The sequence below is a fragment of the Zophobas morio genome, unplaced genomic scaffold (genome assembly GCF_036711695.1).
Source record: "Zophobas morio isolate AGI-343-1 ecotype UQ-CSIRO unplaced genomic scaffold, CSIRO_AGI_Zmor_V1 ptg000046l, whole genome shotgun sequence".
NCBI classification, from domain to species: Eukaryota; Metazoa; Arthropoda; class Insecta; order Coleoptera; family Tenebrionidae; genus Zophobas; species Zophobas morio.
In genome coordinates this window covers 5,405,967-5,433,963 of record NW_026972151.1, presented here as the reverse complement: position 1 = coordinate 5,433,963, position 27,997 = coordinate 5,405,967, and the positions used below count along the sequence as shown (strand labels likewise).

Sequence of the window (27,997 nt, the reverse complement as noted above, 5' to 3'; positions counted from 1 at the left end):
ATATCTTAGATCCTTTTACAGTAAATATGTCCAACAAGATCATTGAATAGTGTCAGTTACACAATAAATATAAAGCTGTAATCAATCTTCTACACTTGTAAATAATTCCTGGCAACACATTGCCAGGCACAATTTAATTGAAGCAATAAATCACAACAAGAAATGAGTTAATTTGCGTAAACAAGGAAAACTATTTTCCGCAATCATTATAAATATTTCCAGAAAATCTGAGTGATCAGTGTACAGAAAAACACCAACATGAACAGTCTTCCTGCCCTACATTTAATATTACTAATAATAAACTTTACACACTCTGCTAAACTACGTAAGTACTAACCCCTAAAAAAATTTAAATACAACTATACCGCAGCATCCAATTTAAAAAAATGCATCTACGGAGACCCAAATTTGGGAAACTGTTTAGCTAGAGCTGTGGAAAATGAAGCTTCGCTGCTAACCCAACCCATCAAAAGCATTGGTTTACCAAATTTGGAACCTCTCGACATACACTCGTTTTCGATTGGGTCTGGAACCGGTCCTGTACAAGTACAAGAAAATTTTGAAAATGCAGTAATGTATGGATTAAAGGACATTCAAATGCAAGATGCGACGTAAGTTTTGTTTTAAAGAATCTTCACAACTGAATTTAGAGTTGCAGATTTAACCTAGAGGATATGTCCATGAATTATACTGGGTTTCTACCAAAATTGAAAATTCTGGGGAACTATCGTCTCAATGGAAGGGTACTACTTTTGCCCATTGTAGGTAGGGGGAATTGTACGATAATTTTAAGTAAGTGCTATTTTTAAGAGTTAAAAATGTGTGGTCATTTACATATTGTAGCAAATCTGACTGCTGTTGTACATTTCCCTTTGGAAAAAATACAGAAGAAAGGAGAAATATATATACGAATTACTGCATCCAAAGAACTAAAAATCCCAAACTTGGGTCGTCTGTACATGCATTTGGAAAATCTTTTTGACGGAAATAAAGAATTGGGTGATACTCTGAACACCGTCCTTAATGAGAACTGGAATTCAATATGGGACGACGTTAGGAGTGGTTGGGAAATATTTTTCGCCGAAACCGTAGCCCGTATATATAACAGGTTTTTCGCTAAAGTGCCCCTGCGAGAGATGGTCGATAACCTAGATCCAAAATTTCTCGCCTAGGTTTAGTTTGGCGTAGTGGTTTAACTATGAAACTAACAAATATTAATTTAAAGTATTTTTTAATCCTCGTCAGGATTAGTATAGTTCGCCGACTGGTTTGATAAGCAACTCGTGGACCTGAAAAAATAAAGTTAACACTGTAACAGGTTGTTCAGTTTTTTACCTGGACGTGTTCTGGGGTGCTCAGGGCGTAGATAACACCGTCTGCTATATCTTCAGGTTTCAGGGCTGCGAATTTTTCAACGATGGCCTTGATGGTTGGGTCCAGGTCTTTTTTTAGCGAGGTCATCTCGGTGGTGACGAGCCCAGGGCTGACGCTCTATAGGAAAAATTTTTAGTAAAAGTGCCAACTGATTTTTAGATGAATTTAGTAATTTTTTGGAATTCCTACCGATGTTTAGTTACAGCTTTTTAATAATGCTTTTAACACTTTTCTTTTATTTTGATTTTTAAATGTTTAATAAAAAAAATTAAAATTTGTGGACCTGTTTTGATATTTACAGTTTTTAAATTGTTTATACAGAGTGTTACAAATATTGATCCGTATGTTGCAACTCAAAATCATCCTTGTTATTTGCTGATTGTCGATTGACGAGTGATTTAAGTCTGACAACTCTAAATCCAAAATCGCACATGAAGCATTTTTCGGATCAAGGTTTTCTTGTATCAATGATAACCAGTTTTTTGGACTCTCACAATCGACTTATGCAGACCCTAATTGCAAAACTCTGCATTCATTTAAAAGTTGTAAGAATCGTACAAAATAACAGAGTAAACAGCTTGTTTAGGTCAATGAATAAAATAGTGTGCAATCATTATCAGACCGGTTGTATTAAATTTATATATGAGACAAGGCTTCACACTGCAGAAAATGAACAGCATTTAGTTGTTCGTAGGGAATCACGACGATATGTTCTTTCAGTTGTTGGTAGTTGGTACTTTTGGTATATATAATGGCAGGTGAAAAAGCCAAAAACAATGAATTTTGTCAGGAAGATTCGAAATTTACACGCATTCAGTACCAAGATCAAGGCCAGAAACATTTACAGATTTCGGTAAGCCACAGTTTAAAAAAAATTGAAAAAGTTTGAAAATGTCTCTCGCGGTGTACGATTTTATAATCGTCGGACTTGGTCCTAGCGGGACTATAGTTGCTAACTTTGTTATCAGAGATCTCGTTCTCGAAAGTACTTCCTAACAACAGTACCACTTCTGGCACCTATTTTTCAACTCGAACTATGGAACTCAAGACGGTGTACCTAGGCATGGAAGAACAGAGTTGTGATCAAGTACATGATGTACACTGGTAGACACCCGAAGGACTACCAGGAATGGTACGATTAAAGAATGATGGATGGTCGTAGGACGACGTTCTGCCCTATTTTAAGAAATCGGAAGACTGTAGACTAGGGAAGGAGTGTTTCAACGGGTACTACAACCAAGGAGGTTTGTGATCAGTAGAGTAAGATTACAAATCGAAAATTGGGGCTAAAGTCACTGATTATCATAACCCGGAGGAATTATGCAGCACTTTCCCACCTTCAAGCCAGTGTTAAGCTAATGCATTACTTCACTCTTTCGCATATATTGCTAGAGCTTCAAAGGAGGTGATTCTTTCAGCGAGCGCTTTAAGTTCTCCACAGGTTCTGATTGAAACCTTGCTGGTCTTGCTAGTTAAAGTTTCGTTATCGGTTAAAATCTGTTTTGAGCTGAAGATTCTATGTAGCCTTCTGCAGCATTTCAGGTTTTCAACCGCCTAGACGAAAGCGTCTAGGCGTCTGTCTTTACAGTCGTTAAATCAGCACCACTGTCTGCCAACAGAGTGGCTGATGTTCTTCTCATGCAGTGCCCAGTATATAATTTAGCATCAAAAAGCTTCAAATAGCTTGCAATAATTTCGAATGTTTTTTTTTGACACACAACAAACTCGTTTTCTTGATAATTGTTAGCCCACTTTATTTAAATGCATGCGTAACGCGCAATCGTGATTTTCATTTATTGTTAATTTAACCGGTTGGGAGGAAAGTTTCGTATGCATCTCTGGAATAAACTGTCTTGATCCCTCGACAAAAAATTAAGACCTACATTCTCACGCTTAATATGGTAGTTTATTCCGTTGATGCATAAATAACTATTAATAAAGTTTCTAGTTTAACATGGTGTGAGTTTCGATTTGAGATTAGCCAGATCGTTAAAGTCACTTTTTTTTTCGTCCGGAGCAACATAAGTTTTTTTACTTATCAGTGTGGTGAGTGCAGTCACAATTACATGTACAACTAACGGTTTTGTTTATGTCATATACACCCCTATATTTTAATGAAGAATGATGAATAATTTGAAGAATTTTTGGGATCAAGGTTTTCTTGTCTGGCAGACAAGTTTTTCTAAAATAAAGCAAATGATTGTGCAGGTAATAGTTGCTGCAGTCTGCAGTTTTTTCAGGTAAATGGAAAATGACTAAAACAATGTTTGGCTAATAACAGACCGGTTTTATTAAAATATATGGGACGGTTGAGAATTTAGATAAAGAGGAGCATTCCAAACAACTGAAACGTAACTCAAAAGGTCAAGGCTGCTTACATACCACTCTTAAATTTGCAGAAAAAAATTTAGTTGTTCGTCCAAAATCTCGACGACATGTTCAATCTACTATTTGTAGTCTTAGTACATATCGTGGCAGGTGAAACCGTCTTTACAAACGAAAGACAGCGAATTGTGCCAGGAAGTTTCGAAAGTTATCCACACTCAGTACCAAGATCACTGCCTGAAACATTTACAGATTTCGGTAAGTCAGAATTTAAAAAAAAAATCAAAAAATCTGAAAATGTCTCTCGTAGAGTACGATTTTATAATCGTTGGATCTGGTTCCAGCGGCGCTGTAGTTGCTAACCGTTTATCAGAGATCTCATCCTGGAAAGTACTTCTTTTAGAAGCAGGAAATCCGCCGAACCTTCTAACAAGGGTACCACTTCTGGCACCTATTTTTCAAGTAACCCCTTACAACTGGAACTACACCATGGAACCCCAGGAAGGTGTTTGCCTAGCCATGGAAGAACAGAAATGTGCTTGCCCAAGAGGAAAAGCTCTTGGTGGTAGTAGTGCAATCAACGGCATGGTATACGGCCGTGGGAACCCAAAGGACTACCAGAAATGGTACGATTTAGGAAACGATGGATGGTCGTATCGTGACGTTCTTCCTTATTTTAAGAAATCGGAAGATTGTAGACTCGGAAAGGAGTGTTCAAATGGGTACCACAACCAAGGAGGAATGTGGTCAGTAGAGCCCGTTTTTAGATCGAAAATTGGGGCGGCTTTCATTCAAGCGGGAGTCGAAATGGGTGGCAAAGTCATTGATTATAACTCGAAGGATCATATTGGATTTTCCTATCTTCAAGCCAGTGTTAAGCGAGGGCGACGACACAGTACAGCTGATGCATTCCTCTACCCTTTTACTTCTAGAAAGAATCTTAAAATTTTAACATCAGCCCGAGTCACGAAGGTGTTGGTCGACAGTGGAGGAAATGCCTACGGTGTGGAATTTCAGAAAAGAGGAAAAAAATATGTTGCTCGAGCTTCAAAGGAGGTGATTTTATCAGCGGGTGCTTTAAGTTCTCCACAACTTCTGATGTTGTCAGGGATTGGTCCTCGAGGGCATTTGTCTGAGTTGGGAATCACCACCATTACGAATCTTCCGGTTGGTCAACTGCTTTACGATCATATAGTGTTTTTCGGGTGGTTCTTTAAGGTTAATCAAATCCTCGAATTCCCAGCAGCTGTTTTCAACCCTTTGGAGACCTTCCGGTGGCTGTTTAACGGCACAGGAGTCTTCTCTAGCGCAAATGGAGTCGAAGCACTAGGTTTTATAAATACTGGTTCCACTCCGGATCCCAATTATCCAGACATTGAGCTGGTTTTTGCCAGCCTCGGTACAATAGGGAGCCTTTCTGGTAAAATTTTATCCCAGAGTTTTCGTTTAAAACCCAGATTCTACGACGTCGTATTCAAATTATTGGAAATCACCCCAGCGTATAACATTTTCCCGATACTTCTTCATCCACAATCGAGAGGCTATATGAGGTTAAAATCGAGAAACCCTTACGATCCACCTTTATGCTACGGCAACTATTTTTCCGATCCAGAAGGCAGAGATATCAAGACATTGCTAGCTGCCATACGGTATGTACAAAGGATGAGTCAGACGACATCTTTCCAGAGGTTTGGGTCTAAATTGTACGATGCTCTTATTCCAGGTTGTGAGGGGTTTGTTTTCGATTCAGACGAGTACTGGTTTTGTGCTTTGAGGAGCTTGACGATGAGTGCGTTTCATCAGACGGGGACTTGTAAGATGGGGCCGAAGAGCGATGAAGAGGCTGTTGTCGATGAACGGTTGAGAGTGTACGGAATTAGGGGCCTGAGAGTAATTGATGCTAGTGTGATTCCTGTGACGTTGTCGGGTCATATGAGTGCGCCCTGTGTGATGATTGGGGAGAAAGGGGCGGACATGATTAAGCAAGATTGGGGAGTGTTGTGAAAGGTTTAGAGGGATTGAATGGGGAAGAGAAAGGCAGGAAGGCAGCTGTTTAAACCAAATTTATAGAATATTAAACAAAAACAACTCACAATAGAAGATATAAATTGGGAAATGAAAAACCATTAGGAAAATATAATATGCTCGCTTTAAGATAAAGTTCTGGAATTTTTAGAGCTTCTAGATAAATATAGACATCTATAAATCATTATCGAAAAGATGTTTAACGATTAAAATTTTTTCTAGTTTTTGTCTATTGTAGTTTTATTTGTTCTTGGGAATTAATAGTGGGAGTAGTAGTGTTTTCAGTGATAATGATAAATTTTTTGCAAAAAATTGTTCCAATGTGAATGAGAAAGTAAAAAAAAATAATTTCTTGAATTTTATTTATTTCTTATGACAACCCCTATAACCTAAAATAAACTGTTAAAATACGAGTGAAGAAACAGTTGCCTAAATAAGAGCCCCGCATCCCCTGTGGCGAGGAGGGCACAGTCCACAGAGATATGACAATATTAAATATAACTATTTAAAGTAAATAATAACCAACGGGAATCGTCGGATTCATCGTTCCATATAAAAGGTTGTTATACAATTTGGAGTTTTTGTGAAAATTTTGATGTCTGAGGTATAAACTCACGGCGGATTTATAAACCACAACTATAGGAGTATGTTATTTTGTAGACTTTAAGTAGCGTTTACTAAAAAAAAATTGAGTGAAAGTCATCAAATTTTTGGTGGCGATGATTAATTAGTTTTGGTTAACGTTTTATAATCTACACGATATATCAAAAATTCATATAAAATTTGATAACAATCGGTATAGTACTTTCGGAGATGGAGATTATCTGTCTAATCAAATTCAATACAGAGGACAGACAGACGACGAACAGATAGATGGAAACGCGAGACCTACTTTTTCGTACTCTCGGGGCCCTCACACGTTAAGAAAACATGAAAGTACCCATTCGACAGACGGACTCTATTGTAATACTTATTCCTTTAAGTTGGTGTGGATATTAAAAGGCTAACCAAAATTATTCTAATTATCTTAACTAACAATTTGATGACCTCATCTCGAAATTTTGCTGAATATAAACCATATAAATTTTATAAATTAAGATCATCCTGTACTTACTTGTTTTAATTTAGTAATTTTTCGAAGCAACAAAGGTAAAATTGAAGAAAGAATTAAAAGAAATGATTAAAAGGAGTATGGCAGAAGAGAATGGAAAAATGGAACAAATACTGAAAGAAAACGGAGAACTAAGAAATCACGTACAAATCCCTAGAAAGTAAAATTCAAAAGTTAGATGAGAAAGTGGAAAAACTAGAAAAAGTGAAGAAAAGAAGCGACTTGACAAACACTGACTATTAAAATTTTCTAAACGCGAAGGACAACGAAGAGTAGAAATATGTGTTGGAAAAGTTTTTCTATAGAGACGCTGAGAAGTGAAACAAAAACTAGAAATGCAAAGAAGTTTGGGGATAAAACATATGTGGTATGAGAAGGAGAAAAAGATTCAAAAACAAATATAGGGCAAAGATAAAACACGGAAAATTATAATGACGAAAAGGCGAGAAATAAGGACAAAGAAGAAATGAACTGGAAAAAAATAAACAAAAATTAAGAAAGTGGAACAACTAACAGATTAAGAAAGAAAGCCAAATATTGAATTAAACAACTGGAATGTGGGAGGATTACAGTGAGAATAATAGAATAGAAAGAAAAAGAAAGGACAAAGATGTAGGGAGGGCACAATCATAAGTGGGCTGCATAATTAACAAGAGATTAGAAATGGAATCAGAGAATGGAGAAATATTAACGATTGAATCATAAGATTGGAAATAGAACTAGGAAATGAAATACTTACATCAAATAATAATAGTCTATGGGCCAAATAAAGGAGAGGAATAAAGTACAAGAAGAAATCGTATAAAGGTTTTTTAATGCTGAGAGGAGATTGAAACGGGAGAGTTGGAGAAAACCATGAGAAATCATAAGGAAGAGTAAAAAAAATCCGGAAAGAAACTAAAAATACTGTACGCTAAATAAAATGATAGTAAAAATGAGAGTGGATAGATTGAAGCATCAAAAAGTATAGTAAATACTAGGAAAATAGAAGAAAAGATAGTGAAAATTAATAAAATGGATTTGGACGAACTATGGAAGACCTTTAAAACTACAGCCACATAAGCAATTGAAACGTGCGGAATCAACAGGAATAGAAATAAAAAGAGACACACAACCTGGTGGAACAATGGTGTAAAGAAAGAAGTTAAAGAGATGAACATCCTAAAGTACAGCCAACAACGGACCCTCTCAACAGCGGACGCGGACAGTAACATTTGGTACATAACAACGGACAGATTTATTTGTTACCAACATTTTACGTGGTAAACAGCTCAGGTACTGTTAACGCATTAACTAATTTTAAGTACCGCCCGCGGTACCCTATTATGACATACTAATGGTTTTATCATTATTCCATTTAATCCATTGTAGGTGTACGTTTTTGTATTGATATATGAATAAGTTGTATGTTGTGTTTGATTGTTAAATAAGAGCAGCGGAATGCGAGATAAATATTTGGTGTTTATTATCGGAAGGATACAGATCAACTCTCTGTTTCAAAGCCGGTGGTGGCCCGACCGAGCCCGTGAAGGCGGAGGGGGTAAAAACAGGCACCCCCGGGTCATTGGCTCTCACATAACCCCCCACCTTGAAACAATAGAAGTGTTTCGAAATACAGAATATATGCATATAATATTTTACACAGATCATACAGATAAACAAAAGTGCAAAGAAAGCAAGCAAATTATAGACACAAGTAGAAATGAATAGGAATGTCCAGATTTCTGGAATATAGATCATGGATTGATTAATATTAATCAATTGGCAACGCACACACTTTCGTAATTGCACGTTTAACTACACCACCTTTATGCCGCACTGACACTACACGCACCAGGCCGTCGTTTCCAGGATGTAATTGAGTAATACGCCCCAGCGGCCACTGTAACGGCGGTAGATTGTCGTCCTTTAGTACCACCAATGTACCAACTTCCGGAACTTTGGCGGATGTGTGCTGCCACTTGGCCCTGCTCTGCATCGTAGTCAAATACTCCTTTGACCAACGTCTCCAGAAATGCTGGCGGCAGGCCTCAATCAGCTGCCAGCGAGACAGCCTATTGGACGAAATGGCGGTGTGATCCTTTTCTACGGGGGCGGTTAGCGGATGCCCGATTAAAAAATGGCCAGGCGTAAGGGCCGAGAGATCATTCGGGTCGTTCGATAATGGCGTCAAGGGGCGTGAGTTTAGTACCGCTTCAATTCTGACCAACAGCGTGTACATCTCCTCATACGTAAGGTGATTTTCGCCGATTACGCGCTTAATGTGATTTTTCACTGATTTAATACCAGCCTCCCAGATACCACCAAAGTTTGGGGCTCGAGGAGGAATAAATTTCCACATGATATTTTCGTTTGCCAGTTTATTTTTAAAATTCTCGCTTTTAAATAATTGTTGAAGCTCTTTTCTCGCGCCTACAAAGTTAGTGGCATTGTCACTAAGAACGAAAGAGATATTTCCGCGGCGCGAAATTAATCGTTTCAGGGCACTAAGAAATGAGTCGGATGTCAGGTCGCCTACCAGTTCGAGATGTACTGCCTTTGTACTTAAACAAATAAAAAGGCAAATATAGGACTTAGTGGTTCTTTTCCCTTTTCCGCGGCCTTCTTTAATTAATAAAGGACCACCGAAATCAACCCCTACCTTGGAAAAGGGACGTGAGGGCATTATCCGCTCTTCGAGAAGATTTCCCATAATTTGACTGTAAGGTTTTGGATTGGTCCTATAACATTTTAAGCATTTACCAATTACCTTGCGAACTTGACGCCTGCCAGAAATCGGCCAATATTTTAAGCGCATTTGCGCAAGAGTACCTAATTGCCCCGCATGTAGCAGGCTTTGGTGTATATCTTGTATTATTAATTCGGTTATGTAATGTTTGAGCAACAAGATGGGAAATTTTTTATCAATTGGTAAAGTTTTGACATTGCTTAGTCTACCCCCCACCCTGAGCAAATCATTTGAATCTAGAAACGGATTAAGTTGTAAAATACTACTGTTACCAAGTTTTTTACTGTGAGTCAACTGATGAATTTCGGAGGAGAATGCCTCCTTTTGAACTAATCGGATTATCGTAATTTCCGAATGTTTCAATTCTTGCGTTGTTAAACTGCCCCTGATTTCCGGTTGTTTTTTGACTCTATTCCGTAGGTTTTTCATAACGCGCAGCCAACACGCAATTGCAACTTTTAATTTGCCAAAGGTTGAGTATAGGTCAAAGATAACATTTTTAAAAGAATTGGTTTGTAGATGCACTGCAGTTGAAACAAAGCGTTTTTCTAACAGTAACCCTTCGCCACAGGAGTCGCACTTGTCTACATTAGAGGCATTAACAATCGGAATTTCCATTTTATGCAGCCAAGCTGGACCATTAAACCACAGTGTATGTGTCGATAATTCCTTAGGAGAGGCACCACGAGTTATTATGTCGGCCGGGTTCTCGTTGCTTTTCACATGGTTCCAGTGACAATTATTAGTTAACTGCTGTATTTCAGAAACGCGATTAGCGACAAAGGTTTTTTTAATAATAATAATAATAATAATTTTAATTCCAACAGACTAACGTCTATGGTGGAAACACACAGAGTTACATTAGTAGGTACATACTTGTAAACATTAATACAGAAAAAAAAAAAAACTAACAAATTTCAACTTAAAACTAACAGGTTCTTAAAGTGAACAGAGGAAAAAATATGATATGATACGTTTACTTACATTGTGGTTTAAATATACATAAATATATACGCTTAATTAAAAATTTTTACAAACAATTAAAAATTTCTACAAACAGTTAATAGCTTTAATTTAAGTCTTGGATTATAAAAATTGTCAAAAAATACGTCTACTCCATGAGGTATTATACAATTAGACAGTCTTAAACATCTGATTAGTGGACTGTTAAAATGGTGATAAGTACATGGTACTTTGTAATAAAATGTTGTTGGAGTGCGACAGTTTACACGTGGACAAACAAACTTTATACTCTCTAATATAGATGTACAAGATATGTTACCGTTTATCAGTTTTTGCATAAAAGATATACATGCCATATTCCTACGACTTTGAAGTGAGGATTCACCTATAATATCAAATAGCGCTCTTGAATCACAGTGCTGAGGCGGATAAGTACCATACATTTTAAAATAGATGAATTTAGCAATTTTTCGTAATACATTTTCAACGAGGTTAATATAAACTTGATAATAAGGCATCCAAATTATGCAACAATATTCAAGTTTGCTTCTCACTAAAGTATAAAACAATATTTTAATACTAAATACATCTTTAAAATCTGTTCCATTTCTTATAATAAACCCTACCGTTCTTAGAGAGCTATTAACCATTTGTTCGATATGTGGGACGAAAGACAAAGTAGAATCAATTATGACTCCTAAATCTCTGTATGCATTACACTTTTGTAACAGTACACCATTGATATTATAATAAAAGTTAATTTTATCTATCTTTCTCGTGCAACTCATGATTTTGCATTTGTCTTTATTAATTTCTAGTTTATTAATACAACTCCAAGTAATAAAATTATCTAAATTGCCCTGCAGCTTTAAGCAATCATTATTAGATCTTATGATGTTAACTATCTTTAAGTCGTCTGCGTATATGAAACATTTGCAGTTAAGATGTTTTACAACATCATTGAAGAAAATTACAAACAGCAAAGGACCTAAGTTAGAGCCTTGAACAACCCCACTATTTACAATAAACTCAAAAGACTTAAATCCACCGTACTCGACAAACTGCCTTCTTCCCATAATCATTGATTTTAATAAGAGCAATATATTATCACAAAATCCATACATTTCAAGTTTTTTAAACAGAACACAATGGTTTACACGATCAAACGCTTTCGTCAAATCCGTGTATAGCACATCTACCTGCAAACCATCATCTAAAGCAGTAGACACAAACTGAGTAAATTCATATAGATTTGTGACAGTCGATCTTCCTTTGACAAAACCATGTTGTTCTGGTACTATATAGTTTATAACATGAGAATATATATTGTTGGATAAGATACATTCAAATAGTTTTGCAAAGTTTGATAATAGTGCTATGGGCCTAAAGTTTTGGATATTTGACTTATCTCCTGCTTTAAAAACAGGATATATTTTTGATAATTTCCACATGAACGGATATTTGCACGATTTTAACACTAAATTAAAAATATAACATAGTGGAACTAATAAACAACGGATACAGTCTACAACAAAAAACGCAGGTACATTGTCAGGACCACATACTAAGTTGGGTTTAAGTTTCATCACAGCTTTTAAGATGTCAGCATCATTGATAGAGAAAGAATGTAGCACAGCACTGATATCACAGATGTTTTCCAGTTTAAGAGACGTGCAATTATCATTACCACAAATATCACAAGCATTAAGATTATTATCACAGCTATTATTTATATCACAGGCAAATACACTATTATCACAGTAAACACTCGCAAAATTAGTCGCAAAAGCGTTGACAATATCTTCGGGAGTTGACACAATACTATCACCAAAAGACAATTCTGCTGGTATTGTAGGCGATTTTCGTTTGGCTTTTACAAAGGACCAAAACTTTTTAGCATCATGTTTGATGGAGTTTTCGCTGGTTTCAACAAATCTTATATATTCCATGCGGCTTTGCCTTCTTATTTCCTTCCTAAGAATTTTGACTTTGTCTAAATGTAGTAAATTTTTCGTTTTACGGTATAAATTCCACTGCTTTCTTTTTTCTGTTACTTTATTAATAATAGAACTTGTAAACCATATGGGGTACTTGGCACGTTTAGAGTTATAGGCTGTTGTGGGTACATATTGATCAAATAAATTGTATATTACTGAATAAAAATAGTCAGTTGCAGTATCTACTTCTTTAATGTTTTCAAGCTGTGACCAATTAACTGATGTTAGCGCTGCATACAAGTCCGGCAGGTTGGCTTTATAAAAATTAAATTTTACTGCATCTGAACTTTGATGGAAATTGATAGCTTCATAGGAAATGTATGATATAGACACATCTAGCGATGGGTGATGTAAGTCCTCTGGTACTAATGGAAGTTGACTTGATTTACAATTAACACTGAAGTGATCAGTTGACAATACCACATCTAGTATCTTGGAGTTTACGTTGGTAATTTTATTGTGCTGTGTAATGTTGTTCAAGGAAATAAAATTAGCATAAGTATTGAACAAATGTGTTGTACTATTTTTACTCATACATTCAGTGAGTTCTGAGATGTTCAGATCCCCCAAAATAAGCGAAGGGTTCGAAAAATCTATCTTATTCTCTAAAACTTCAAATATTTGAACATAATTCGCAACTGAATGTGAAGGTGGAATATAAATGGCTACAATAGTTATCATAGTGGCCTTAATGCAAATTCTGGCAGCAGTTATTTCAATTTGAGGTATGGGAGATGTTATATCTAATTTTTGAGCTGGGTATTTATCACTTACTGCGATTAGGACACCTCCTCCCCTTCCACATCTTCTATCATTCCTAAAGACATTAAAAGTGCTTGGAAATAATTCAGAACTTAGAACATTGCTATTTAGCCAGGTTTCAGTTAGAACTATAATGTCGTCATCAGATGCACATATATTAGTATAAAAACCACTTACTTTCGTATTTAAACCCCTCACATTTTGGTAAAAAACGTTAAAATTATAATTTGATTTTTGTAGGATGTTGTTGGTAGTCTGTTGGATTTCTACGAGTTTTTTTTCTCCACCTTTTGGATCTTTGGTATTCCATTTGAATATTTTAAAATTATATCATCTTCACCCTGTTCTCTGCGATTTTTAAACTCAGTCCTTATCATATAACATTGATTCTGCTGACGTCTAGTTAAATCTCTGTTGAGATACAATTTTTCTTTGCGGATATACTTTCGTAATGTTTCTGTTGCATATTGAGGATTCTCAAATGATATTCTAAGAGGACGAATTTTTTCATTGTTATACTTTCCTAACCGACAACACGACATAATTTAAATTTTTTCATGTTCACCAGAGAATATGGTTTGACCAGCTCGGGATGTATCATTCTCATTACGTTTGACATCAGTCTCTTTATCCGATTCAGATAAATTAAAAAGAATTAAATTGTAAGCCCTCCGATTTCTTTCCTCGACCTCTGTGATTAGTTCTTCAGCGGATAAGTTGTCATTATCAGAACGAGCGACATTTCCTTGGTTGTTTTTCATTACCTCCAGTTCAGATTTTAGCACATCCAATTCACTTTTTAATTTATTAATTGTTGCTACAATGTCACACTTATCACAGTAGTAGTGGATTTTTCTCGAATTTGATCGAATGCACTCAATTTCCATTCTACTTAAACCAGAACAGTCAGTGTGGACCAGTTTTCGACATATATCGCATGTTACGCAATCATTGTTTCTTCCCTTTTTTCCACAGTAAGTACAGTTGGACATTTTGTACAGATTATACACAAACTTACGATTATTTGAATAATTACAACGAGTGTCGCAATAAAAGTAACGACGACAAAAATAAGCGTATTCACTTCTCTGCTCACACACACGTTTTCCAATTACCTGGATCAGCTGCTAACCACGATAAAACGATCTGAGAATCCGTCCAACAGAAACACTGCTCAGGTAAAATGTTAATCGTTTTAGTGACCTTTACAAGCAATTGGGCTAACAAAAGCGCACCACATAATTCAAGTCTGGACAAAGAGATGGTTTTTAATGGCGCCACGCGAGATTTGGCGCATAACAAATTGACGTGTATATTTAATTGGGAATCAATGGACCTAACAAAGATTGCTGCACCGTAAGCCTGTTCAGAACTATCGCAGAATCCATGGATTTCTATTTTGATAGCATTACGACAAATTACTGTTCTAGGAAACTGAAGTTTATTTAGATAAGGCAAGCCGCGTAAGAAGGAAGTCCATGCTTTTTTAAGATTATCGGGAATTTCGTCATCCCAGTTAATTTTCAACGACCACAACCGTTGCATTATTATTTTTGCCATTGTTACCACAGGATTAACTAAACCGAGGGGGTCGAATAATTGAGCAATGGCGCTAAGTAAAGTACGTTTGGTGGGCTTGACGTTAACAAAGTTAAAATGTGTGTATGAAAGATTATCAGATTCGTTGTCCCAGCGAATACCCAGAGTTTTCTTTTCAAGCTGTTTGTCCGTTATTATGCACTCATTGGAAGTAAGCTCATCTTTTAACACATCAGCACAATTAGATGACCACTTACTTAGAGAAAATCCCCCCTTCCCGAGAACTGTCTTTAATTCGTCCTTAATCCGCGCTAATTCGGGTATGGTATTTGCGCCAAACAATATGTCGTCCACATAAAAACACTTCATGATGACGTCGTGTGCTAATGGATAATTATCCTTTAGATCTGCGCCCAATTGTTGTATACATTTAATGGCTTGGTAAGAAGAGGAAGTCAGGCCGTAAGTGATGGTTTTAAGTTGGTATGTATTTATGGGTAAATCGGGAGATTCTCGCCATAAGATTTGTTGAAATACACGGTCATCAGGATGCACCCAAATGCACCTGTACATCTTGGATATGTCCGCAGTTATTACGAATTGAGGCAGTCTAAATTGAATAATGATCGTAAGAAGATCAGGCTGCAAAACGGGTCCTGCTAATAAATTGTCGTTTAAACTAAGATTGTTTGAGCTTTTTGCCGATCCGTCAAAAACAACGCGTAGTCTGGTTGAAGAACTATTTTCATTTATGACCCCACTATGGGGCAGGTAATAAGAATGTTTCGAAACGTCGGCAGGTACTGGCTCCATGTGACCTAATTCCAAGTACTCGTGCATAAAGGCCAAATAACCCGCTCTTAATTTATGGTCGCGGGAGAGTTTCCGTTCAAGAGACAACAACCGTTTCATGGCTACATCACGGGAATTTCCCAATTTTGGAATTTGCCCGACAAACGGAAGTCGTACAACAAAGCGACCGTCTTTAGATCGGCTGGTAGTGTCATAAAAGTGGGCTTCGCAAAGGTCTTTGGAAGAATGTTTATTGATGGAAGGGACAATTACCTCGGGTTCAACGTTCTCTATTTCCCAAAACCTGGTAACAGCTGATTCCAAACTTATTTTGTAGCAGTGCAAGGGTTTATTATTAAAATTCGGAATTTTACCTGAGATAATCCATCCCAAGACACTATTTTGTAGAACAGGCTGATTTTTACCGAGTTTTATATTTCCGGAAGTAAGCAGGTTTAAAAATAATTCGGCCCCAATTAATATATCCACGGGAGATGAAACATTAAAAGTCGGATCCGCTAAGTCTAAATTATTGGGTAAATGGATAGTATTTATATCGAACGTATAAGAAGGCAAGTTTTCGGTAATTTTGGGAATAACCAAACATTTAATATTGTAAATAAAATCAATTGATCTACTTCTGATCTCAACTTCAGCAGACTTAGTCAATCTTGATTGGCTATTTATTCCTAGGATCGACACATTTGAATTTTGAAATTTCAAATTTAACTGTTTACATAAATTTTCCGTTATGAAGTGAGATTGACTCCCAATGTCTAATAATGCGCGACATTCTTTTATTTTACCTGTGGGACCCTTAACCAATATTACTGCTGTTGATAAAAGTATGTTGTTTGAGACCGCTAAATTACAATGAGAAGTTCCCTCTCCAGGATCCGTGATATCATTAACTAATTGATCAGTAATCGCATTGGAACTAGCCTTTACATCAATATGTAAAAGAGTGTGGTGTTTTTTATTGCACTGTTTGCAGCCAAATATAGTGCAATCTTTCGTAAAATGGTTTTGTCTAAAACAATTACTGCAACGATTCAATGATTTTATGTGTTGCAGTCTTTCCTGGGGGGTTAACTTTAAAAAATCAGCACAATTAAAAATATTATGATTTTTTTCGCATATAAAACATGAAGCTAACTTTTTGTTACTTTGAGCCTTAGAATATGAAGTATGGAACACACGTTTTCTAAGCGGCGTATTAATGTTACATTTTTGAGGAGGGAGAGATTTTGTTTCTTTATTAATTTTATGGATGCTTATCGATTCTAAGGTTTTGCATCGCCTTTCTAAAAATGAAATTAAATCTGTATGGGACGGAATGTTATTGGGTTCAAGTGACTCTTCCCATGTGGAACTAGAAAAATGGTCCAATTTTGAAACTACAATGTAAATGATAAGATCGCTCCATTGATCGACAGGGCGATCCAACGCTTTCAGGGTATTTAAATTAATACTTAGTGTATCTAAAAAGTCCCGCAAGGATTTACAGTCCGATTTATTAACAAAAGGCAAACTGAAGATATTTTTTAAATGATTGTTAATGATGAAGCGCTTGTTTTCGTATCTGTCTTTCAATAATTTAACCGCAATTGCATAATTTGTGTTGTCCGCTTTTAGCGACTCAAGAGTTTTCTTGGGTTCATCTTCCAAGCATGATTTTAAATAATGTAATTTTTGAGAGTTGGATAATGACTCATTACTGCCAACTAAACTAGAAAAAGTATCAAAAAATGATGCCCATTCGGTATAATCCCCACTGAACTTAGGTAATTCAATAGTTGGCAATTTTACGTTAAGATTTTGATTTGAATGAGATGTGGTTGATGAACTACTAGATAATTGAGATGAGGCCTTTGTCACCAAATCATCATATACGCCAAGCACCTCAAATATTTGATTCAGTACATCCCTAAACTTATATTCGACCCGTTCATCAGACTCGTTTTCATCTTCTGAAGTTATTATTATAGAATTGGCACCATAGTGCAAACTGATATTTTCCATTTCCGATTTTAATTGTTCAACGTCCTGTAGGCGACGGTTTAATTGTCCAACCTTTGAATGATTAGTTTCGTCATCAACGAAAATCTCATGTGTGTTTAATTTATCAAGAAGAATTATGAATTTATTGATTGTTTCGTCCTGGCTTTTCGTCATCTTACGTACAAGAAATGCACAACGATATTATAAGAATTGGAGCTTACCTTGATGTCCCCAGAATTGTAGACGACGAATCACAGAAAAATCTGTGTATGACGGTTGACCAATATTTCCGATTTGAATAACTTTATGTCGAAATAGGGCGCACTGCACTATTATATAACACTCGCGGCCGCTGATCCGGCTCGAAGGACCATGTACGTTTTTGTATTGATATATGAATAAGTTGTATGTTGTGTTTGATTGGTAAATAAGAGCAGCGGAATGCGAGATAAATATTTGGTGTTTATTATCGGAAGGATACAGATCAACTCTCTGTTTCAAAGCCGGTGGTGGCCCGACCGAGCCCGTGAAGGCGGAGGGGGTAAAAACAGGCACCCCCGGGTCATTGGCTCTCACAGTAGGGTTTACCGGTTTTTCCAAAAATGAATTTTAAAATTGTATGTTAAAACCTTTCAAATGATCCCGACAGCACTGCATCAGTAATTCATTATTAAATTCTTAAATCTGCCAAGTTTTTGGAATTCGATAAGCTTCTTATTGTTAGGTATGTTTCTCGCAAATATGTTAGGAATATCTTAATGAAAAAAATGGCGGCTATTTCATTCAAGTGAAAAAGGATAAATATCTACCTGTCTTGGAATAATCTCACAGTATTATACATAATTGATGTATGTGCATGTATCAAATAGGTTTTCAATATATGTATACAACAAATATATTTATTTTTTTATCAACCTCTCTCCAACAGACAGCTCTCAATAACGGACAGTTTCTGAGTTACCACAGCTGTCCGTTGTAGAGAGGTTTTGCTGTACTTAAATAACAATAAAAATATTGCATACTCTAAATTCTACAAAAGACAAAGAGAAAAAGTTAAATGTATAGAATAATTCGGAATAAAGATGGAAACAGATGTAGCAGATAATGCAAACATGCTATACCACACAGTGAAAATGCTAAAGAAAGAAAATAAACCACATTGGAAACATACAAGTAAAAAGAGATATGTGATTGCAGAAGAAGATAAAATTGTGGGAAGATGGAGGGAAAATTATTAGGAACAGGTGGAGAACAGAAGGTGTAAATACAAGAAGAAAACATTGCAGAAAAAGAAAGGGAAATCGAAAAGCATGCCGTGATAAAAGACATTGAAACTATTAACGTGGGAAGGGCCCTAGAATAGGTAATATAAGACCAGAAATGATAAAGTGTATAAGAGAAGAAAGAATAAACTTATTTTTACGAAATACACCCTTACGCCGCCTCGGTACGACGCCTATGGCCGTCGAGAACTCTCTGGTCATCCGGTGATGATTCACCTCAATGCGACTGAGCGACGGAGCGCTAAAGAAATGCCTCGAAACGGAAGTCGCGAATGTGGATTCCGGAGAAGTCTAGAAGCGGTGACATAGGGTGTCGAGAAGGACCGCGTACTGTTTAAATAAGGTCCACCTGTGAGGAACGGATTATTCAGCTAGCCGGAATAATTTTTGTACATGATCGCTGCAACAGTTAGTTGTGTAAATACGAGTTGTTAAGAAATAAATTGTTGAGTTTACCCACGCCAATTTTATTCGCCCGCCCAACTTAACAATATTATATAAAATACTAAAAACGGCATAGAAAACTAATAAAATACCAATAGAATGGAAGACTGCAGTGATAACACCTATACATAAAAAGAGAAATTACAACAACTGTAATAACCACAAATGAGTATCACTACCTACTAAGTACCGCCCTAAAAGTATATGGGAGGATTATTGAAGGAAGACCAAAAGAAAAAATAAGGGCAAGCCTGGCAGAATCACAAGCAGCATTTGGGACACAATATGCAAGACAAATATCAGAGTAAATAACGGCTTCGAATAAAAATTTGTATACATAAGTACGATAGATTTAGAGAAAGCATTTGACAGATTATCAAGAAGTAAACTATTAGAAATTCTGCGAAAGAGGGACATAAATGGAAAACTATTAAAGATAATAAATACTCTATACGAAACAACCAAAAATGTAATAAAAAAAAAGGGGAAACCAACGGAAAAGTTCACAACCAACAACGAACCACGACAAAGAAGTATTTTGGACCTTCTTTCATTTATAATAATAATGGACAACATAGCAAAGGAAATAAATGAAGGGGAGAGGGGAATCCACCTAGGCTACAGAAAACTCAGAGCTGTAGAAATGAGTAAACTAATTTACGGGGATGATTTGATCATATTTGCAAATAACAAAAGGAAACATAGAATAAGAAGATGGTTAGGAGAAGAGAAAAATATAATCTAAGAATAAACACCTCGCGGGCAGAAATAATGACAATAGCAAATGAAAAACTGAAGACGGAAAGAGATATATGCAGGGGGTGGAAATAAGAGAAGTAAAAGAAATAGGATATAAAGGAACAATAACAGAAAAAAAGCAGGATTTGGAGAAGAAGAGATCAATAGAATATACAGAAGCACAGCGACATACAGAAAATTATATTACCAGTTGTTTAATAAGAAGGAGATATCCCAAGGTGCTGAAGTAAATTTAATGTGTATCGGGCGGTTTTACCGCCAAAGCTCATTTATAGTAGTAAATCAGAGGTTTTAAACGAACATCATAAAAGGAAAATTACGGCGTGTGAAATGAAAATTTTGAGAAAAAAAAATATAAAAGTAAAAAGTGCAAAAAATTGGGACAAATCGGGCATGTACTTAGTATGAATGGACGAAAAAGAAGACAGTGAAAGTAATATGTGAAGTGGTGACAGGAGAAAAGACAAGAAGAGGAAGACCGAGATCGTGTGATAGTAACAGTCATCACTGGTAACAGTTTTATCTTTCTGTGTTTGTTGTGCATACTAAGAGTGGTTTTTCAACTGAGTATTAATTAAAGAAAACAAATTTGGTTGCAAATCTGTTCAGCTATGCAACCAGTAATACGATTGATTTTACCGTTTTATCCGTTTGCAGGCAAATAACACCAGTAGGTACAGTGAATATTTACACAAACCACAAAACTATTGTAACTTCGAAAAGATAATTTATTTCATTACAAATATCTGCTATAATTAAACAAAGGAAAACATAGCACAACACTGATCATCACATATAAAATAGGAATAAAGAAAAAAGTCTTCGTTTAACAGTTACAAACGTTTCTTTTAAGCCAACTTTATGTGAACGAAAGATAATTTTGGAAACTACTGTGCCGATTGTTGTAAAATTTTGTATGTATATTACTAATATCATGTCGATGGTAAAGCGCTAACCAAAATTTGGCTAATCGTCCCCATTAAAATTGTCAATTTAAGTTTTATAAAATGTTATTTTTACATTTTTTTTTTCGTAAAAAAGTCTAAGTTGTATAATTGTATCAGTTGGCGTCTTTTCCTTGTAACCTGAAAGGTCAGGCATACATAGGGAGGTACTTTTTTTTTTCTTAAACCTTGATTCTTATCTATATTTTTTTAATTTAGTAACTTTTAGTTACTGTTGTTTAAAGAAAACTTAAATTATGAAACTTAAATTATGTATTTTTTGTAAATGTAAGTGAGCCAACATCCTCCTTCGTCAGAAAATATGCAAACTGAGGGTTGTGGAATAAAAAAATTGTCAAACTGTTTTAATAAAAAAGAATGATGTTCTGGAACCAAATCAATATGTATTAATAAAATAAAAAATCATAAACTATGTCTTTTTACTTTTGTCACTATTCTGTATATTGAGCGCTACCTAACAAGGTTATTAAAAATAGTGCATGCAACATATTTTCAGCTTTATCTATATCAGTATTTGTAATTAACCATATACCTAATCCCAAGGTCATTATGCTGTAAACACTTTTAGTTTCCTTTTCGCTACAATACAATAATAGAAAGAGTAAAAAAACACATACCGTTACTTTTATTTTGGACTGCAGTCTATTCAACTCTTGTCTCAAGGTCTCCGTCAACGCCGTCACCGCATGTTTCGACGCCGGGTAAATATTAAACCCAGGAAAATTGGGAACAACATGCCCACAGTAACTATTTATGTGGATAATATGCCCATTAACACCGTGCTTCTTCATGCTCTTAATCGCCTCTCTCGTGGCCACGCACAAACCCATGACGTTGAGGTCAAGGACACTCTTCCAATCTTCCTCATCTCCATCAACTAGCGACGTATCTTTGGCTACGCCAGCATTATTCACCAATACATTCACGGCCCCTAGATTTTCCTCAATCCAGCTGAAGGCCTTCACCACCTCTTGTACCTTCGAACAATCGGCTTTGTAGGGGTGAAGTTTGCCCTTCTTGTCGGAGAGTTCCTGCGCTTTTTTTTCGACAAGTTCGACACGTCGGGCGATGCCCACTACCTGAGGATGGTTATAGTATGAAGGGGTTGATGAAATAGGGGGGTTATACCTGGAGGCCGATTTCGACGAGTTGGTCCACGATGGCTGCCCCGATTCCGGAGCTGGCACCTGTTACTACGGCCACTTTGCCGACCCAGCGATCCATGGAGAGTACCATTATGAAAAACGGTGATCGTGTGGCGGTAGTTTGCGTTAGACTGAGGAGGTTTGTAGGTTTTTACGGGTCATTAGTGTCGGGTTCTTGGTATAGTTTGGGGGAAGTACCGTTGAACACTGATGTTAGTCGTGCGGAAAATTTGGAGAGAAGCTAGCTGAAGGTTGACGAAGATAATTAATTAAATTAAATAGTTTTCGGTGGATGCTTGAATTTGGCTTTTTACGTAACGTGAAGTTTTTATTGTAAAATATAAATAAATAATATATCTTTTGAGGTTTTAACATGTACTTTTAATGGTGTGGGATTTTCCTCGCTGAGCTGTGAAATAGTTGATTGAAAAAATGCCGAGAATTACATGTTTCCAAGTACCTACTAACTAAATTCTATTATCTCGGTCTGATGTGTATTTTTTAACCTTTTTAATCGCTGTTTTAATAATTTGTTTTCTATCATAAGATTCATAAGTATTACGTCTTGCATGTGATTGTGGAGTAGGATTCGCACATTTTAAACATTAAATTCACTGGTGTCTGTCTATTTATTTTTTGGTAACATAATCTCGTTAGAAATTTATAATTATGTAATGTTTTATTTTACACTTAATAATGATGTCCTAAAAACGATGACAGAAAGTGAGAGCTTAAAAAAAAAGGTTGGGAAATCTGTCGAAGCCACATTTTCTGGGAGGAAAATTTGTGTTAGAAACAAAAACAGACTAAAAAATTGTGTTCTGACAGATACAAAATTCTTCTTTGCTTCAACGTCCAGCGAATATAGAGAGCCATGCTTATCAGGGAACCATTTTAAAAAGGAAAGAGGCTTGGAAAATATTCTTTTTATGCCGCATGAGATAAAATAAAACGAAGACAATCTAAACAATTTTAATCTCATAACACTTTGGAAAATTTTAAATATGAACCTAATAATAATAATAATTAAAGAATAAATACAATCAGGATTTTTCGAATGTCTTTCTCATATTGAAAAACATGTTAACCAACTGAGCTAATCTGCCGTTGTTGTAAACTGTTGTTATACAACTTTGATTTTCTTTTTGGGGAAATTTGGATGCCTAGGGTAGAAATCAAGGCGGATTCGTCCACCACAAGTACAGGTGTATGTTATTTTATAAAATTTAAATAGTATTTACCATGAAAAATTTTGAGATTATGTGATTAAATTGTTGACGGGAACGAGCAGATTAACTTCGGTTTTACCATCTGCACGATATTTCCACAACACCTATAAAATTTGACAATAATCAGTTCAGTAGTTTCGGACATTATCTGTTGAATATAATATATCGACACGGACCTATTTTTGCATAATCTGGGGATCATAAAACGTAGAAAAAACATTAAAGTAACCATCCGTCAGATGGATTCTATTACATTACTGTGTTAGCTTACTCTCAATAAATGGTGTTTCACCATTTATACAATAATCATAAATTATTATCCTTAGAATTTCACAGCAAACTGTGATCGCTAATAGGTACACAGACAACAGACAGAAAACTAATACTTAGTTCTAAATCTGAAAATGGACTTCCCGGTGTGAGTGAATATTATCAGTAATACTAATAACTTACAAACTAATACCTTACAGCTACAATAACTTAACTTAATTACGGTGAAGTAAAAAAGGACATAAATTTCTAAATTATTGTTCCTCCAAAAACGTTGTTAATGTTACAAGGTTATTTTCTGATGCAATAGCAAAAAATTTGTCTTAGTCAACCGCAATTGACATAAAAAAATATGAACTAATTTTTAAAATGTTGATTTTGATAGACTAAATTAATTTACGAAAAAAAATTCAAAAAAACATCCAAATTGAAATACGTGAATATTTGAAACTGTGGGTGAATGAATTTTAAGTTATTGTATTGTACATAACGTTTGAAGATTTAGTACCTAAAAAAGAACTCTTTAAAATTTAAACCCAAATAAATTGCGGTTCATTGAACAAAAACTACTCCTTGTAAAACTATTAACATTGTTAACATACGTATATATGAATTCAATCATGTCTTTGGACAGAGCAAATAGGACAAAGACTTCAGTACTACTATCTATCCAAGTAAGATCAGAACTTTGAGTTTTCATTTTTACTTCCCGAGCCTAAGAAAAGAAAGTATTATAATAGGGTTGTGGCAGGGCTATAAAAGTCTCAGCTGATTCCATAAGAAATACATGGGGAGCTTACGGAACGACATAAAGAGGTCACTAGCGTCACTAAAGGTGCTCCGACCTTGAAGAACATAGTTTCTTTTTCATTTTCAGGTTTTCGGTGAACGTTTTGTCTGCTTTTGTCAACAAGAAATGTCATATTAATTACGGAATCATAGGGGATGTTGGGTTATGGGGTTAAAAACAAACGTAAAATTTATGTTAACAAAGTAATAGATACTTACGATACATGTAAAAAATACTAGAAAATTCCAGGCTAAGGAGGTCAACAAACTGCAGGCTAAACGAAATAGTTTAATTTTCGATGTGTGCGTGTTTGAGCGGTCCAAGATTTATTTTTAAATTTTAGTGTGTAAAAAATTCTAACTAATAAAAACTGAAACGAGGTAGTCAAGAGGAAAGTCTTTGCAGGGGTGATGGAATGGTATTTTTGTGTGGTCCGTTTTTTAGCCGCAAACCAGTTAACGACTACGGTGCATAAATTGGGAAAAACTCACAAAATGTATTACCCATTACCGGAGTATAAACTGCAAAATGTTTAGGTGGCATCATTAAATCGCCAAAAATCACATCTTCATTGAAGACTTTAAAATGTCACACAATTAAAACAGGATGTATCACTTCGTAAGAATGTGCAAAGTTCACAACAAACTTCGCAGAAGTGGTGGTGTAAGAATTTTTGTATTAATGAGTATCCACAAACATACCATAAACAGTTGTGTTCTTTCAAGGTGAGTTTCCGGTAACTCACATCACTTAATGATTGTTGAAGAGGCTGGAATACAGGGGAGATGTGTTGTGGAAGTTTGTTTAAAAGAACACCTTAGCAAATTTTTCATTTCAAATAAAATAGTGTTTCACAGTTGGTTCTTGCACTCGTATCGAAATAATCTGTAGTAAATAGTTTCCGAAACACACTTTGGAATTGTATTGGTGTGGGATTTATACAATTCCAAATTGACGTCTCACAGAGCCAAACAAATATGTCAAACAATACTGATTTAGTTGCAGCAACCTTTTAGTGAAAATTGTAAACAAATTGTATTCTGTGAAAACTATTAAAAATAATAAGCAAAATGTTTATGTTCCTGAAGTTGTTTTTCATTTTTTTGTGAGTGATTAAAAAATATTAAGAGTGAAATAAAAATTTTGCAATTCACTTGTGGATAACAACTTATTTGTCAGACTTGTTAAGGATTTAATAAACGCAGTTTAAAACGTCAAAATTGAATAAAAATGTTTTGCTTGAATATATTAATAATTTATAAGAAAGAAAAAAATGGCCAATGAATTTTCGCGGTGAAATTACCTAATTAACAGCCGCGCGAAATCACATTTGAATAATTTGAATTTGAGAAAGAAAAAAAATTCAAATCATAAATCGTTAAACATAAGTGCACGGTAACGCTTGCTGGATAGTTGGACAATTAGTACGGCTAGGGATTTTAGTTGGAGGGTTGGTGGTTAGACAGGTTAGACAGGTTAGTTTAAATTAGTTGGTTTGGTAGTTGATAAAAAGGGAGGAAGCCTTTGTTTAACGGAAATTAATCGTAGCGTTGACGACACAGCTTGCCCCCAACCGTATAACTAATTCTTGGGGCTCTTTAACCGGAAAAAAGTGCGGATTTTCGTTCAACGCGGAACACGTGCCGAAAATTTGTTTTAATGTTTGTAAATTTACCGATCAAGTTAGTTTTTCTTAATCGTCAGCTAGTGTTAACACAATTTAACAATCAGGATTATTTAAATAAACCACTTGCTAGATTTCATGAAATTCACATAGTCAGGAATATACCTTTGTTGTTTAATTACGAATAGGTTTCTAGATGCATATACGTAAGTGTTACATTATAAAACTTCTTAATTCTTCACACAAGATTGCTAATAGTTCATTTACGGCAGTTAAATTAACAAAATTCGTACTGCGAACTGGTGGGGGGTTAAAATAATTTCTTCCCTTAGGCGGTTATCATCGTTATTATGATCACATCATCGAGGCTTGTCCTCACAACGCTACAGATTGATTACTTCATCGAGACATGTCCTCGCAACGCTAGAGATTGATAACATCAACGAGGCTTATTCCTCGCAACGATAAAAATATACATGATCGAGGTATTCCCTCGCAACAATAAAATTACATCACCGAGACGCTTTTTCCTCGTAACTATGATTGGATATTTTTTTCTCTGTTTATTATGTGTTTTGTTGGGGTAACGAGTTCACGGTATTCTAAACTCTCAAAGTAAATTGTTTTTTTTTTGAAGTAACCAATCACTTAGGTCATGATATAATTTGGCATAACGTAAACTCTTTGTTTGAATCGTTGATAAAGTGTGGCAAGTATTAATCTCATGTAAATTTTGTTAAGTTTGCAATTTTTTACCTCATACAATCTTATTTCTCTAATCTCACAATTTTAACCTCAGTAATTTTCCTTTGTTGTATGATTTTCATTGAACGTAAATTTCATGCTCTGCAGTTTTAACCTCACATAATATTTTTATTTTGCACAAGTTTATTTCACACCAGATCTCTTATTTTATAAATCTTTGCTAGTTTTGTTTTGTAAACATTTTGTCGATGAAGATTTATTTGTTGTTTAAAATTTCACAAGATTATATGGCGAATATAAATGTTGTTTATTGCCCTTTTAAACTTTGACACTTGTTCAGTTGTTATTAATATAAGAGTTAAAAGAAACTGAACATTTAAAAATGGAACTGAGGTTAAATGACATCGGAAAAACGTAGCAGAAGCGTAGGGCGAGGCTCCTACTGATGGCTATCGGGATTTGTCCCGCCATCTACACAAGGGATGGATGGTTTGTATAGAGTCAGTGGGAACGGTCTGGACGACGTGAAGTTGTCCGCTTATTTATAGCCCTTGACATTCCAACCAACAGTTTTCGACCGAAACGGCCTGGTTGGCACAGTACGTCTCTTCGTTAGGTAGAGGGGTGCTGGGCAGTAGGCTTGCCGATAGATAGAATCACCGTCGCGGGGAAGACCAGCCCGAACCGGTAGCCCCAAACTCCGCTTGTGGTAGAACGCCCCAAGGGTGCTTTTGTTGTGCTCCTGTTAACTTCCGTAACTCTAAAATTTGACGCCACACGTCCGTAGTAACTTGTGTATTTGCATCTAGTTACTTTAATTCAGATTTTGCTTTGTTCCTGTTAAATTTGTGATATTCAAATATTTATTTGCATTGATTTAAAAACATAAACGTAGGGTTTTTAGTACTTGTTTGGTTGTCATTTGCGTATGTCTGTCAATTCGCGAGTGTCTTTTCTTTCATATTTTTAAGGTGTTTGAAGTGTAATATGTCGTGAATATACGATAGGGGGTTTTGGGGCTGAGCAGTGAATCCGAGATGGCAAGTCCGTGTCGCGTTTGCTCGCAGCTTCTTTCCTCCTAGAGAGGGGGCGCAATTTTTTTGCCCCATCCTAAAAATTTTGTCTATTATTTCTTGCGCTCTCTACTCGCACGCAGTGTATGCTCA

At 35.7% G+C, this 27,997-nt stretch overlaps 3 protein-coding genes and 1 long non-coding RNA gene across 5 annotated transcripts; 3 read left to right on the top strand and 1 right to left on the bottom strand.

Annotated features, from left to right (window-relative positions):
* Window positions 1–66: 66 nt before the first annotated feature.
* Window positions 67–22,388, bottom strand: LOC135142338 (farnesol dehydrogenase-like). Its single transcript, XM_064074026.1, has 4 exons — window positions 22,197–22,388; window positions 21,686–22,147; window positions 1,336–1,491; window positions 67–1,289 (listed from the first exon to the last, which is right to left on the bottom strand). Exons 1-4 carry the CDS (start codon window positions 22,302–22,304, stop codon window positions 1,248–1,250), a joined length of 768 nt encoding a protein of 255 aa, XP_063930096.1. The 5' UTR covers window positions 22,305–22,388; the 3' UTR covers window positions 67–1,247.
* On the top strand, window positions 574–1,172 carry LOC135142151 (protein takeout-like). The gene is made up of 3 exons (XM_064073821.1): window positions 574–611; window positions 659–792; window positions 844–1,172. Exons 1-3 carry the CDS (start codon window positions 574–576, stop codon window positions 1,170–1,172), a joined length of 501 nt encoding a protein of 166 aa, XP_063929891.1.
* On the top strand, window positions 1,897–5,997 carry LOC135142336 (glucose dehydrogenase [FAD, quinone]-like). 2 transcript variants are annotated; one of them, XM_064074023.1, is made up of 4 exons: window positions 1,897–2,227; window positions 2,343–3,957; window positions 4,010–5,348; window positions 5,423–5,513. In XM_064074023.1, exons 2-4 carry the CDS (start codon window positions 3,810–3,812, stop codon window positions 5,427–5,429), a joined length of 1,494 nt encoding a protein of 497 aa, XP_063930093.1. In that variant the 5' UTR covers window positions 1,897–2,227; window positions 2,343–3,809; the 3' UTR covers window positions 5,430–5,513. The 2 variants fall into 2 exon arrangements, with proteins under 2 accessions (XP_063930093.1, XP_063930092.1); XM_064074022.1 differs by having other exon boundaries at window positions 1,906–2,227; window positions 4,010–5,997.
* A 2,555-nt stretch (window positions 22,389–24,943) lies between the features above and the next one.
* Window positions 24,944–25,589, top strand: LOC135142300 (uncharacterized). The gene is made up of 2 exons (XR_010282492.1): window positions 24,944–25,165; window positions 25,213–25,589. It is a non-coding gene; the product is annotated as an uncharacterized LOC135142300 (long non-coding RNA).
* Window positions 25,590–27,997: the final 2,408 nt, after the last annotated feature.